Source organism: Chelonoidis abingdonii, chromosome 1, assembly GCF_003597395.2.
Source record: "Chelonoidis abingdonii isolate Lonesome George chromosome 1, CheloAbing_2.0, whole genome shotgun sequence".
Classification (NCBI taxonomy): Eukaryota; Metazoa; Chordata; order Testudines; family Testudinidae; genus Chelonoidis; species Chelonoidis abingdonii.
The window spans coordinates 77,848,786-77,863,038 of NC_133769.1; the positions used below are offsets into that span (position 1 = coordinate 77,848,786).

Sequence of the window (14,253 nt, forward strand, 5' to 3'; positions counted from 1 at the left end):
TCCCCGAGAATCGACATTCTCTTTAAAAATTTCTTTTCATCTTGGATACATTGCAGCATTGTCTGTGACCAAAGCTGCGTACTAGACATTTGATTTTTTTCACAGTTTGTTATAGCTTTTGCTTACTTTTGTAAGTATTCTGTGTGTGCATTTCCTGATGTATCAATTGTTTCTGTAAGGAAGACATTCCCTTCTGTCTGTCACACAAGCACATACAACAGGATCATTGGGACATTGCTCCACCCATCAAGACTCAGGTTAACAATTTTACCCTCTAGACCTTTTGCACACTGCTCAATTTCTCTTTCATACACTTTATCCAGCAATTTGCCTGCCTGACATCTGCTCTGTTGGGTGGACTGTATCCTGGTCTTAATGACTGAACCATGTTAATGAAGTGTGGGTTCTCAATCATACGGAAAGGAGAGTTTGTTGCATAAACAAACCGGGCAATTTTTTCATCAATTACCTCTTTTTGTAATCTGCTGGTTCTTATCACAAACTTATCTATGTTGTTTCTGGATGATGGAGATTTTTTTTTCTTTTTGCTACAGGTGATATACTGTGGCTATGTGACATACATGATGTGACTGAAACACTATCATTGGGCAGATAACTCTGAAACTATAGAAAATGATGGTGATCTTGGAGGTGGATAGTCTTCAGAATCCTGTATGTTGAGGATGGATTCTCCTAAACAAAACAAGTCAATGCAGTTATTTAATTATTATTACCAGACTGCTCATTTAGTATTACTCACTGCATTCACTGACATGCAGTACTACTTTAAAGGTGAAATTATAAAAGGAAGATCTGCCTATTTCAGTTATTTATTTTTTTATCACAATTGCATCTAAAATGATAGTACCATAGAGTAACAACTATATTTTTTGCTCAGACGTGAGAATTCAAGAATTGTCCAGAAGGAAGACAAGCAGTCCTTAAGAAAGAAGTATGAAATAAAAAAGTTTACCAACCTAAAAATCCTGCATGTTCAGACATGTTCCTTTCATCATCATCTTCAGTGCAGCTTCCTCCGCAGAGGGAACACTTCTCATGATGTTGTTTCATTCGGGCAACCAAGCATTGCATTTCTTTCGTGCACTGTTTGCATTTTGCACGCATGCCTGTCTTACCCACAGGTAGAGGAACTTCATTACAATATTTCCAAATTGGGTCTCTCTTATGGCCTGCTGCCATTATAGGTTTCCCCTTCTAGTGAGAGAATGGTATGGTAGATCTCAAATCAATGAAGGCTACACTCAGACCTCAAGACTTCTGGAATATGCTGCTCAAACAGTTTCACTTTTGTTTCTACTGCCTGTCTTGCTCTTCTCACATTTATCTCCAGACGTTTTCTCCTTGTCCAGATCTATTCTGCCCCCAACAATCTTCTGTTTATTGAACTTTTTGAAACTTTGCACTTTCAGAGAGAGGTAAGGGATTGACTCCGTGTCCACAAATTTGCAGAGGGACAATAGGGTTGAGGTCTGTTATTTCTCACCTCTATATATTATTTAATTATGTACTTAAAAACATTTTTGCTGTTAACAAGCATATCATCTCTGAAGACACAAATCCACAGTTTGAGAACTGCAAAACTAAGCATCTCTGATGGTATCTTCTAGACTGAGTACTGAGTCCCATTGGGTAGATAGAAAGATTAACCTGCATAATCTATACAGAAGCCTCTGGGACCCCATACGATTGGGTCCCTAATCCATGAACTATTGGAGCTCATTTACAAAACTTCTCTTAAACATTACATGGCTATATTGTCTCATACTATAGAATTAGAATTTATAATCCCTATTCCATGATATATCTTTGAGCTATAATGTGTCTTAATTAAAAAAAACTTTTTATCAAAAAAATCTGATTTAAATAAAAAAATCCAATTTTTATTTTTTTTAATCAATTATTTTTATGTACCCTGGTATTTACAGCTGATTTTAGTGACAAAAATAACACTACAGAACAACACAAGTAAAAGAGAATGAGCTGGATTTTATTCTTCATTGTGAATCATCAACAACATTGTTTACTTAGTTCCTTTTTAATTATAGTTGTACAAGCCACTGAAGGCCACATGCCTGCACAAATTTCACAGAGGGCCTAATTTGGCCTGCAGGACTGTTATTGGCTATGAAGTACAAGAAAAAAAAAAGCCCAGTTTGATTCTCCAATTGTAGCACTGGCAATGACAGAAGATATCTTTTTAACTTGTTAACTGCATGTATTTTATGCAGAAATCTAGACAATAAACAATGGAAATCCATAAGGATATTTTTAGAGTCACTTTTCCGAGCTGAGCCACACTGGAAGATGAAGCTCTAACAATCAATATTATAACAAAGATGTGATGGCATAAAGTTGTTTAGTTCACTGCAAATGTACCATCTCGGGTGTCTTACTGCAGAGCTAATTTTGTTTGTGGTGTTTTAAACATTTTAAACATTTTAAACCTTCATTTGGAAAAACAAAAACTCTCATGAAAAAGGAAATCACTCTAAACTTTTCACATACCACTCCGTTAACAGAAAGCAGCTGGTCTCCTCGCTTTAGTCCTCCATGTCTTTCTGCCACCCCTCCAGGAATGATACGAGAAATGTATATAGGAGAGTTTTGTTCCTTTCCTCCCATCACATTAAATCCAAGACCTTCATCAGTCTTTGGCAGCTCCACCACTCGAGGGTGTGAATGGCCTTCACTTGCTGCAAAAGCAGCAACTGTTGCCTGGAAGAAAAGACAGTTATTTGGCCATGTAACGAGATCACTGTTAAGCCCTGTCATTTGTTTTGCAGAAAGAATTCGTTCACATGAAAATAATATTTTGAAATTCTATCAAAGATCTGAAAGCACTTTACAAATGTTAAGTCTCAAATCACAGGCACTGAGAGAAGTTGAGTGACTTGCCCAATGTCACCCAGAAATAGATCCTAAAAGGCCAGATTGCTAGTCATCTGTTCTAACTCTGTAACACGACTTCTCTTTTTAAAGCTGCTTTGTCACTCACTTTTTTCCTTACTGCTGCGCAAGACACCGATATAACCTTCTGCTGTACTTCTAATTTATGTAATTTGGATAAAGTTAATTGTTTCCCCACCCCAATATATGTAGGACTGATTATCTGGTTTATTCTTTGCCCCCAAATAAATCCTGAAGGATATTTTCATGTAAACTATTTTTTAAATAGCCTCAATAAAATCTTCCTCTTGAAAAAAGTGCTGATAGATTAATAACTTTTACAACAGGGGCATGAGCTTTTATACTGTAACTGCACTTTATATAAATAGGTCTTGAAAAGTAATGCTACATAATCTTCAGATTATGAAAATATAAAATGAATTAAACTAAATGACTATTCTCACTATAGAAAAATTACAAATATGTAAGGTATTGTAAATCTTGTATGAAGAAAAGAAAAACATTCTTTATTCAATCTTTCACTAGCAATTGTCTCTTTTTAATTGTAGACCCTGGTAAAGGATTAAGTAAACATTACAAAATAATTATTTTTACTTTTTAACATATCCTCAGATTTAAAATTACTGCAGTAATTCTACATTATGTTAATACTTGTTCAGCATTCTAATGTTTATGCTTAATGGAAGCTAGTAGATGATGTGAATATAATGGATCATTCTCAGTTATATGTACTCGCTCATGCAAACCTTGTCATCATGCATACATTTAAATGTCAGACATGAATGCACTAGGAAAATGCAATGCAGACAGCCCAGAAATAACCAGGAAGTATTGCGATATTCAACATTGCTCTGTAACCCTGCTGTTCTATATGAATAAGAAATGAGAATGGCAAACACTATTCAGAATTTTTCACCCTTTATTATACCACGTAGCAATCATTTTTGTGTTTGCCTACAATGTAAACAAATCATATTCTAACATAATTTTCTACTTTCAGTAGTAGAACCTTTACAAATCTACATTGTTCATTTGAAGTTTCAATTAGAAAAAAGTTAACTCATAAGAAAAAACTCTAACTCAATATAACAAAAATGAAATAAAAAATGTAGGAAAATATTTTGGTTACTGTATGGTAATTATTTTAAACGTACTGGTTACCATAGGGAACATTTCTCAGAAATACTGTAGGTGTCTTTGATACATATTTTTGATCTTTGTGTGTTTTTACTATTGTCTTAGGGGTGTAGGTTTTTTTTTTTTGTTTGTTTTTTGCTTCTTTTCCCCTAGTGTAGCTTTACAAAGGTGTAATCACATTAAAACTAGGGATTTTGCCATTGACTTCTCTGGGGGAAGGATTGGGTCTTAATGAATTACTTTCTTGAAAAAATACCATGGCTTTCCTAGAATACGCTTACTGCACAATATCTACATAACCCATTTACCAAGTGGCGGGTAATCTTCCTTTACCATTTGGTGCACAGAGAGCTAATTCCATGATGAAGCCCTGTTGGAAGCAATTATTTTTGTTCATGCACTGAAAACACAAAGCATATTACATATAGGTACAATAGGGATTCTTCCATCGATACAGTGGAATTCACACATCGTTACCACTCACTTTTATCAGACTTACATACTTGGGCCCTGTCTTTCAGAAGTGATGGGCACCCACAGCTCCCATTGACTTCAGTTGGAGTCTTCCGTGCTCAGCACCTCTGAAAATCCTACATGCATTGATTGGAGGCTAGACCACCTGCTACTTAGGATGAGCCCTATAGGAGAATTTGTCATAAAAATATTGGTATTCCAGGTTTAATTCTACAGAATGAACCAGTAGATTTACTTTTACAAACTGATTTTTCAATAAATCACCAAATCCCATGATATCATTCTCTTTTCTTAAGCTACAGAAGCAGCACAAAGGTTAAATTTGCCATTAGGATTGTTACCTGGGAAGTAGCACTGGTTCTAGACTCTGGGCTGCCACTGATGTCTAAATTTTCTTACAGAGCACACACGAATACCTGAAACACACACGCGCACAGTCAATTACTAGGTCACTTTGGTAACACGTACTTCAATAGTTGCACAGGTCTTACCTTTGCAGTGGCCCTCGCACGGAATTCTGGGCAGCCATTAACAGTTATGGTTTCATGCATATATTGATATACCTAAAATGTTCATGGAAATAAAGAGAAATTAATTATAGGAACAAAACCTTAATTTATTTTACCCTATCCAGGAAACACTCTTTCTACCATAAGATGGTTTCATTAATGTTCCATTAGTACAGTTAGAGAATCCTGTGTTTGTTGCCCTAACTGTGCATTTCGTTCCCGTGAAGACATTATTTGCAATCCTCCATATAAGCCTCCCAAAACTGCTCTCTTCCCATCTGTGGGCCCACAATTTTATAGAGCCAATCCCTGTTCCACCAGTGGCCACCTTCTGGCCATGTCTGCCTTGGACTGTGTCAAATTGTCTCTGATAGGAACTTGTTGAGTTTCTTTGACCTCTGAACCCCCTCATGAATTGGGAAGTCAGGAGGCAGAAGTAAAAAAAAAAAAAAAGGAGGGGGGGGGCAAAAAACCCCCAACCTTTCCTGGTAGGGTCTGCGGAGGGAAGTCCAAATTAAATCTCAGGGAATTTAATTGTAGAACGTGGGCATCATACTCAGCGCTACAGACCTTCGCCATCTAAGCTTGGTGGTGGTGTTGTATTTAATCTTTGCTGTAACCTATTGGCATTAGTCTGTCATGACAAATAGATTGCCATCCCTTATTCCCCACTGGGTGGTAGGTTAGCAATGGTTAACATTGGGGATGGTCCTTGATGGACTGGGACCCTGTGTAGTTATATAAAATGACGAATCCCAATAGCTGTAACTTCCTGCACAATGTTCTCTTCTTTGCTCCCCTTTCTCTTGCCCGTAACCCTCCCTTTTCATCCTTCCCACTTAGATCTTCTCTCTTAAAGAACAGGGAGATGGCATCTTCTCTTACGGTGTTATCCTGGGTCCCCAGGAATGAGTGCAGAGAGGAGGTGATGGGGTTTGATACCCTGCCCTGGTGATGAACAACCTTTTATTTTATTTTGTTTTGTTTTTTAAATTAGTGAGTGGCTTATGGGAGTTATAGATAAGCAGAGGCAGAAAAGGCTCAGGCAGCAATACAAGAAATACAGCCTGGGTGCCAGTTGCACTAACACCTTCCCTTATCCGCCTGAGAGCCCAACCACATGCACAACTCATCAGTATGGGTTAGAGAGGATAGTCTGTTTTTTCTAGGTAGCTGCCATCTTTAGGCAACAGATGTTGGAATTCACATGCAGCCTCACAGTACGTGGCAGAAACCCTGATGGAGGGAAGTCCTTGTAATGCATGCCGTTCTTTGCAGCGAATCCCCATTGTGGCACAGGAGCTTTAGCTGGCATAGGGAAGTGTACATTATAATAATAAGTACCTAGCTCTTACATAGTGCTTTGGATCAGTAGATCTCAAAGTATTTTACAAAGGAGGTCAGGATCATTATCCCTGGTTGACAGACAGGGAAACCAAGGCACAGTCAGTAGATGTGACTTTCCCAAGGTCCTCAGCAGGCCAATGGCAGACCAGGAATAGAACACAGGTGGCCCAGTCTCAGTCCAGTGCTCTGTCCACCAGGCCTCACAGCCTCCTGTTACTGGCCTACTGAGGTCCTGATGAAGCTGTGGGAAGACATTTAGGAAGTGTAATGCAGTCAACGCTCTGTTGCACGAGAGACATTACGAGAACTATTCTGTAAGAGCCTATGTGTGGCAGTGTGCTTACTGCTTGAGTTCTCGAAGTTACAGTTTAAATAGAGACTTCTCTCAGTTAACCCCTTTAAAAGGCTGGTGTTTCTTCCAGTGATGAAATGTTACAGATGTGGGTTCCACCCTATTCATAGCAATAACAGCACATTCAGAGGACTTTAGATTGCTTCAGCCTGAAAAATGAAGGCCAAAAAAAAAAAAAAAAAGGCAAGAAACAGAAACAAAATTTCAGAGGGGAGAAGAAAAGATTTATTTATAGAATTAGAGCACAAAGTAGGACAAATTATAAAGAAATTGAGAGTGGTAAGATACATGACCAAATGAGCTTCTTAAGAATTCTAAAGAAAGCAGCAAGCTATTTAAAAAGACTTCTGTAAATATAAGAGTACTTGAGGATTACGAATGGATAGTCACTTATTTCTATAGTATCCAAATCATGTTAGGTGCTTTACAAACAGAAACACAAGAAACTTGCTCCATGGAGATCACAAACTAACCAGAAATGAAGGATAGGGGATAGAGTGCAACAAAAGCAAAGTGATTGAGCTGTGAGGTTTAGCACCTGTTTCATTGCTGTCAGGACTTGGTTTAAGTTTTAATAGACTTTGACTTTTATTGCTTCAGTGAGAGGAAGTTCAGGGAGTTTTAGAACTTTTGAAAAAAGTGTGTTTTAATGAGAGCAAGATAGGGACATGCTAGACAGTGCTGGGGAAGAATTTCAGATGTAGAGAGCACGAGGAGTTGAATGGGAGGAGAACAGAAACAAGGCAGTTAAATGTGGAGTTTTCACACGTTCCTTCATGCCACAAAAACAGATGATGGCAGATCAGCAGGCAGAAGCTGAGCTGTAGAGCAGAATCTCTGCAGATTTTTCTCTCTAGTGTCCATATATGCTCTAGACACACTTCGAGTTGACTCCACACCTTAAACTCTTTTATAGCGGCTTTTAATAGATTAGGCAGTTCTCAAGACCAACAATATTTGTGTAATACACAATTCAGTTTTTTCCTCTCTGGACTGAAGTGAATGAAAAACGTATCTCTAAGAAATGCAATAGATAGGCCCACAAGATTTATACCGTGTATACATGTCACTGCTCATACCCTATGAAAATAATCTTTTCCACAGAGCTACACCAAAATAAACTTTACAACACACAACAGCAAAATAGAGTATATACTTAACAACACTAACAGGTGAGCTAAGAAAGAAGGTGATCTTGTTTGCACTATTGTAATAGTGGTTCCAGTAAAACTGAATTGATTAGAACAGGAGTCATAATATGGAGCTTCCTGCTTGTTTGAAATTAAATAACATTCCTGTGGCAACTACAGCAGTTGCTTGGACAGAAGAAGAGTATTCATGTATTTTTATTTGACTAGTATAAGTGTTTTTTTTTCCTTTTTGGGGAAAAAAGTTAATGGCAACATCTCCGCCTCTTGCTCATTGTTTTATCTCGTTATGCTCTCTTTCTACCCGCCCCCGCTTTCTACCATCTGTTCTTTAACGTCTTCACTTTCTATGCTTCCCTGCTGCTTAGTTCCCTATTTCATTTGCTCCGATATATGTGCTGTTCGGCTATATGATCCTCTGTCCCCAGACATAATTACCCTGCAGACTCCAGTCTCTGGGATGACGCTTGCTCCTTTCCTCCAGCTACTATGTAGCATCGGGCTCTTATGAAGGCAGCTAAGCTGCTCTCCCTCCCCTTCCTCCATTATTGTGTTTTTAGGCCTCCAGTCACCTCTCCACCTCTGCTCATCTTTAGGGGCAATCAGAAACAAAGACAGTAAGTGCTGTGTGACCAGATAGATCTCTGTGGAAAACCAACACGTGCTCCAAGGACTATCATTAGTGGACCACAGTTTGGGCACCGCTGAGCTAAGACTGTTAATTTTATCTTTTTTTCTAATCTTACAAGTCTGCTTGGGGACATGTTTTATGTTACTGGTTGTCTGATTGTCCTTGTGCCAGGCTTCTCTTCCCCAGGAATGTTTAGTCTCTGAACACTATCTTTTAATTTCTACTTTCAAGTAAGAAAAATAGGAATAGGTTACTGATTACAATTATTTCTACACTTACACAATGAGAATATGCAAAAGTAACAGCATCAGTTAAAGAAATAATTCAAGACAAAAAAAAATCCTTTACAGAAGTGACCAACTCAATAAGCATAAAAGGTTATCCCTGACAATTATATATATTTATGTAGATATTTTAGATCATATGGAAAAATTAAGGACTCCATGCCAAAACCAAATCAGAGACTAATCTATAAAGTCAGCAAGTGACAGATAAGAAGTTATTTTTATTTAAAAAAAAAAAAAAAAGGGAAGGTGGGAAACTTATATGATGCCAAACACAACTGTGGGTGTATATATGTGGATTGACCCAAGGCTGGATCCAGAGTTCTGTAGCTTTCTCCCCACTCATGATGTTTCCCTCCTCACTGTTTCTTCATCCCAACCTCGGGTTAGTCTAGCCTGGCACTTTCACCCTGCTAGTTAGGAAATGCTGTACTAGGTCACTGCGAGTAATGAGACTTGCCACAGCTGGGCTAACAGTTGTGTCCCCCACTCTCACCACATGCAATTTCACATATTTCTGTTTTTCTTGTGTGCTAATTTTAGATGATCTCATGGGGTAAATAGGCTCAGGAGGGCTAAGTACTGGATAATAAAAGAATGGTAATATATTTTCCACCTCAGTAACAAATTATAATTAAGATACCGTAACACGTTACCAGTAGTATGGAGAGTTGTAGGTCATGGGTTCTGGCTCTTCCTCTTCTTCCTTTACAGCTGTCAAATAGTATTAAAGAACAGCTATACAGATATTATTTTCCAAATTGCTTTCCCATAGTGATAGTTACCACAGGGATGTTTTGCTCTCGAGAACTGGGATAGGGGATATTTTGTATGACTCAGAATAGAAGAGGGAGTGTTCAATGAGGCAGTCTCTCTAAATGGCAGTTCCCACCGTGGAAGACTTTAAGAACCTCTGCTGCTAACAAATATATGGCCATCTAAAAACATCATGGTTGTCACTACATTGCATATCCTATCCTCTTGTAACTTCATGGTGTCATGGCTTTTCCACAAGCACAATTTCCTATCACATGAATAAATGTAGGACTGATGTTAGGGTTGCATGGCATACAGTGCGCGGTCAAATAATTCTGGATAGAACCAGAATTAGACACTGAAACTTTGTGTGGGTTTGTTTGTATACCTATAATACACACACAGATGTACATACATTGTATATAAGATCAAAATTATTTTCAATTTTGCAGTCTGAAGCACACTGACAAAAGGCCTCTTTTTAAAATGGACAAAACAAACATGCACCTGGGAGCGCAATAAAGTGAAAACAACTGAAAAATGAAATCCCTGCAGAGAGACATTTGTGACATATTATGAGTTTACAAGAAATAAAAAAAAAATCTATATTACAGAAGTTGTTTCCTGTAGCTACTGAACTTCGACAACTTACAGAAAAGCTGTGCCCTTTTTTATTAGCTAGCTCTGTAAGAAGCAGCTATTTGTATGTGATCAAATCAATATAAGGTGATCATTTAGGCTGCAAGCATTTTGAACATTTTGGTATGGTAATCTTTCATTAGTCTGTAAGTAATTTTGTGTTTGCATCAGGAAATCTGTTAGCAGTTACCCTCAGAGACAAACATCTGCATCATTATCACAGCTGTCAGAACAATCCCCTACGGTGCAGCCACACTGTGTCATTTTGCCTTATGCAGCACAGAGGATAACTCATTAAAAAGTCCAAACCTGCAAATGAACTAAATCTCATTTAACTTCCTGAGGTGATATGACAGTTTTAATTACAGAACATATGAAAGAAATATATGAAAATGTAAAAGCTAACATTTGTAATATGAGGATATTTTATTAAAACATTTCTTTCAGGGGAAAAAAAGAAACTAGGTCAGTTTTACCAAAGTGAAAAAAGCTCTGAATCTTGATACTTCATTAAACTATCCTTAGGCAGTGAAAAAAATCTGCTTTGGGGTTGAAATATCTTCCAAAATAACTGAAGTTTAACCAATGTAAGGGGAAAAGTTTTTTAATTTAAGATGCCACACATTCTGTAGGATCCAGTTAGAGCCTAAACATTTGTTTTGACCCAAAAGATCTTTTTATCTTGTTTTCTGTTGCTTTTTAAAAAATACTTGATAGATACTTGGATACCATGCTGATGGGGCCATATAAATACTTAGCTTAGTCTTTGAGTTACCAGATGACCTCTCCCATTAATTTTTATCAATACTATCGGTTGCTACATTTCAGCTTTCATTTCAATCACCCTTTAGCTGCTAGTGCCCTTTTCCATCTGCCTTCACATCTCTTACTGTAATTACATATCCTTTGTAAAACTGGCAGCTGTAACAAACAGAATTGGTTGGATTAGCGTCTTGCTCTAGTTTTGGGACTAGGTTTTCTGCATGCTTGTAAGTGTGGGAAGGAAGGAACAAGGAGAGTCTTACCTCCTCTTTCTGGGCTTTTGTGCAAGGGCTGGACGCAGTCTTGGTGCTTGAATTCCTGCAATGTGAGGACTGTGACTGTCCTATACTGAAAATCACAGTGAATGACCCCCAGGTCGTAGGATGAACTTGGGCCATGGTCTCACTCCCTTCTGTGTTGACCACAAGAGCATAACAGATGCACGTAGCATGCATGCTGTCATGTCTTCCACAGTGTGTGCTCTGATATGTATTGGATGAGTCAGACAGAATGCTCTTGGTACTGCTGCTAGGGCATGATATCTCTGCACGCCCTCCCTTCCCTCCTGCAATGTGATTTCTTACTGAAAAAGCCAGATATAGTCACTGAATTTAATTTACATTCTAATAAGATTAATAGAAATTAGACACTGAAAATACCTATTAGGTCATTTGGCATATTTCCTTGTTCCTGAGACAGACTTCCAGAAGCACAGAGCTCTCCCCATTCCATTTGAAATAAATGGGAGTCGTTGCTGCTGCTCAGCACCTCTATAGAAAAGGCTCAAGATGTCTCAAGTCTGGACACCCAAAAACACTGGCCTTTTTTGAAAATACTGGCTTCGGTATATTGTTAGAGGCTTTTACAGCAATTTATAGCAGCTGGAAATGAGGAAGGGAGCAAACAGCTCCTAGCAGACCACTTATAATCCACAGACCATAATTTAGTAACCCTATCTCTCAACTCATTGCCTATTCTGGTTTGGAGAAGTATCTGAGCCTTCAATAACACACATTCCCTTCACTTTATCAGTGAGTCGGTATGGGCTGCAGACCACAACAGCTCTACACCAAACATAAACAGCTGTCTCAGTGCCTTGCCAAAAATCAGCAGCTGGCTAAAGCTGAGCACATCATCCTATTATCTGAGACCATTCCAAGTGTTCCTTCTACCTGGCTGGAATGGAAGTAAGAGAGAGTGAAACTATTTGTTTCTATTTTTAGACACTTGGGAGGCAAACAGATAACATGGGGTTCATAGAGGTAGACTTAGAATTAGACAAGCTTTTTTTCCCCCTCTGAGGGAGTAACCCAGAAGTATAGATTGAAAGACACTTCTCAAGAATTTCCTAAAAGACTTTGGTGGATGGGAGTAGGGAACCATTGGGGGCTGTAACAAGGCAGGAATGCACGTCTGTAGTAAAACTGCACTGATCCACTCCAGTGGACTGCCAGAATAAATATTTTTCTGATCAGTTCACCTGGCTGTAGATTTCGCTGCTAATGAAGAAGCAGGCTTGAGATGAACTGCAATAAAGGCTATTGTTATTCTCCAGAGTTTTATATAATCAAATATGATACTGCGACTCTAAACAAAAATGACAATGTGGAGAAAGCAAATAGGTTGCTGATTTGCATATCCAATGTTGTATTAGAACAGTCTTCCATGAAATAAGTAACTGCAGCAAGCTCTGTACAGAATTAGCTAAATCAAATTAGGACAGTTTAGAATTCTATCAGTTATGCAGCAGCAACCTAGCCAAACATTGACATGAGAGAAAAACAGTGTTATTGTACTATTGGGTGTTTGCAGGCTTTTTTGGAATATTGATTTTTTTTTCCCCTGGGGCACAGCTAAGCAAGCCAAGCGCAAATGCAAGTAGTTATATAGCCAGCAGCCATCCTCAACAATTGATCTTTAATCAGTACTTCTTGTTGGTTTCAATCAGAACTCTCCATTGAAGCCAATGGGGAATACTCTGTAAAGATCAATGGTTTGATATGGCCCTAGATTCTGGAATATAACATCTGCAATATCAATGTATTTAGCTCTAAGTTGCTTTTAAAAAAGTGACAATGGCAGCTGCTTTAAATCTCCTCTAGTGAAGTCATAGGGATCTTGTAATTGTATAGAGGTTTAATAACGTCTCCTCTCAGATAGTGCTTGGTCTGCCTGGTATATTCGGTATATAATTGCCATTAATGAGGGCCATCTGCCTAGTGACAAGGTAATCATTCCAAAAATTCATTCAGGCAATCCAGTGCATTCAAGAAACAAAATAAGGATACATCACTTATGTTAGTAAGATGGTGACAAAGAGAGAAGATATTTATACATGCAGAGAACGTGAAAAGGCGGAAATATGCATACCAACTGGAAGAGGCTTCCACCTTTTTATGTTCTCTGTATGTATAAATATCTTCTGTCTGTGTGTTCCATTCTGTGCATCCGAAGAAGTGAGCTGTAGCCCACGAAATCTTATGCTGAAATAAATTTGTTTGTCTCTAAGGTGCCACAAGTACTCCTGTTCTTTTTGAGGATATAGACTAACACGGCTGCTACTCTGAAACCTGGTAACTACAGGAAATGGAATGCATCTAACAAGGTGAACTTATACAAGAAACATGATCTCTGCTTATTTAAACCTCAAGTTATTCTAGTTTCTGAACTTTCTAAATACTTTATACTCTATGATGGGAATAGGGAAAGAGGCAGGTTGTTTAGTGAGATTTGACCAGTCATTGCCTGTCCTAATTTCTAAACATGCTCCTGACAAATAACTGCAAAGTAACCAAGGGAGGGAGGATAAAACTCACAGTAGAGCAGAGGTGGGCAAACTACGGCCCACGGGACCCTCCTTTTAGCTCCTGTCCCAGGAGGCTAGCCCCCGGCCCCTCCCCTGCTGTTCCCCCTACCCCACAGCCTCAGCACGTCGTGCTGCTGGCACAGTGCTCTGGGTGGCTGGGCAGCGCAGCTGCAGAGCACAGCCTGACCCGGTGCTCTGTGCTGCGCTGTGACATGGCTGGCTCCAGTCGGGCGGCGTGGCTGTAGTGCTGTCAGCCATCAGTGCTCCAGGCAGCGTGGTAAGGAGGAAGGGAGTGGGGGGGTTGGATAGAGGGCAGGGAAGTTCGGGGTGTGGATAGGGGTTGGGGCGGTCAGAGGCAGGGAACAGGGAGGTTGAATGGGGGGAGCGGTCCTGGGAGGCAGTCAGGAAGGAGGGGGGGTTGGATGGGGTGGTGAGGGGCAATCAAGGGCAGGGGTTCCGGGGGCAGTCAGGGAGCAGGGG

At 39.1% G+C, this 14,253-nt stretch overlaps 1 protein-coding gene across 3 annotated transcripts in view; it reads right to left on the reverse strand.

The window, feature by feature from the left end:
* The window catches only part of LIN7A (lin-7 cell polarity scaffold A), a 63,702-nt gene that overhangs the window by 13,006 nt on the left and 36,443 nt on the right, over nt 1-14,253 (reverse strand). For 2 of the 3 annotated variants that reach the window (XM_032768207.2, XM_075066791.1), the window contains exons 3-4: nt 5,031-5,102; nt 2,527-2,736 (exon numbers count right to left, since the gene is read on the reverse strand). In XM_032768207.2, coding sequence (XP_032624098.1) covers nt 2,527-2,736; nt 5,031-5,102 — 282 coding nt within the window. Of the gene's footprint in view, nt 1-235; nt 1,216-2,526; nt 2,737-5,030; nt 5,103-14,253 lie in introns of those variants that run through there. The other variant, XM_075066790.1, reaches the window with a different exon arrangement.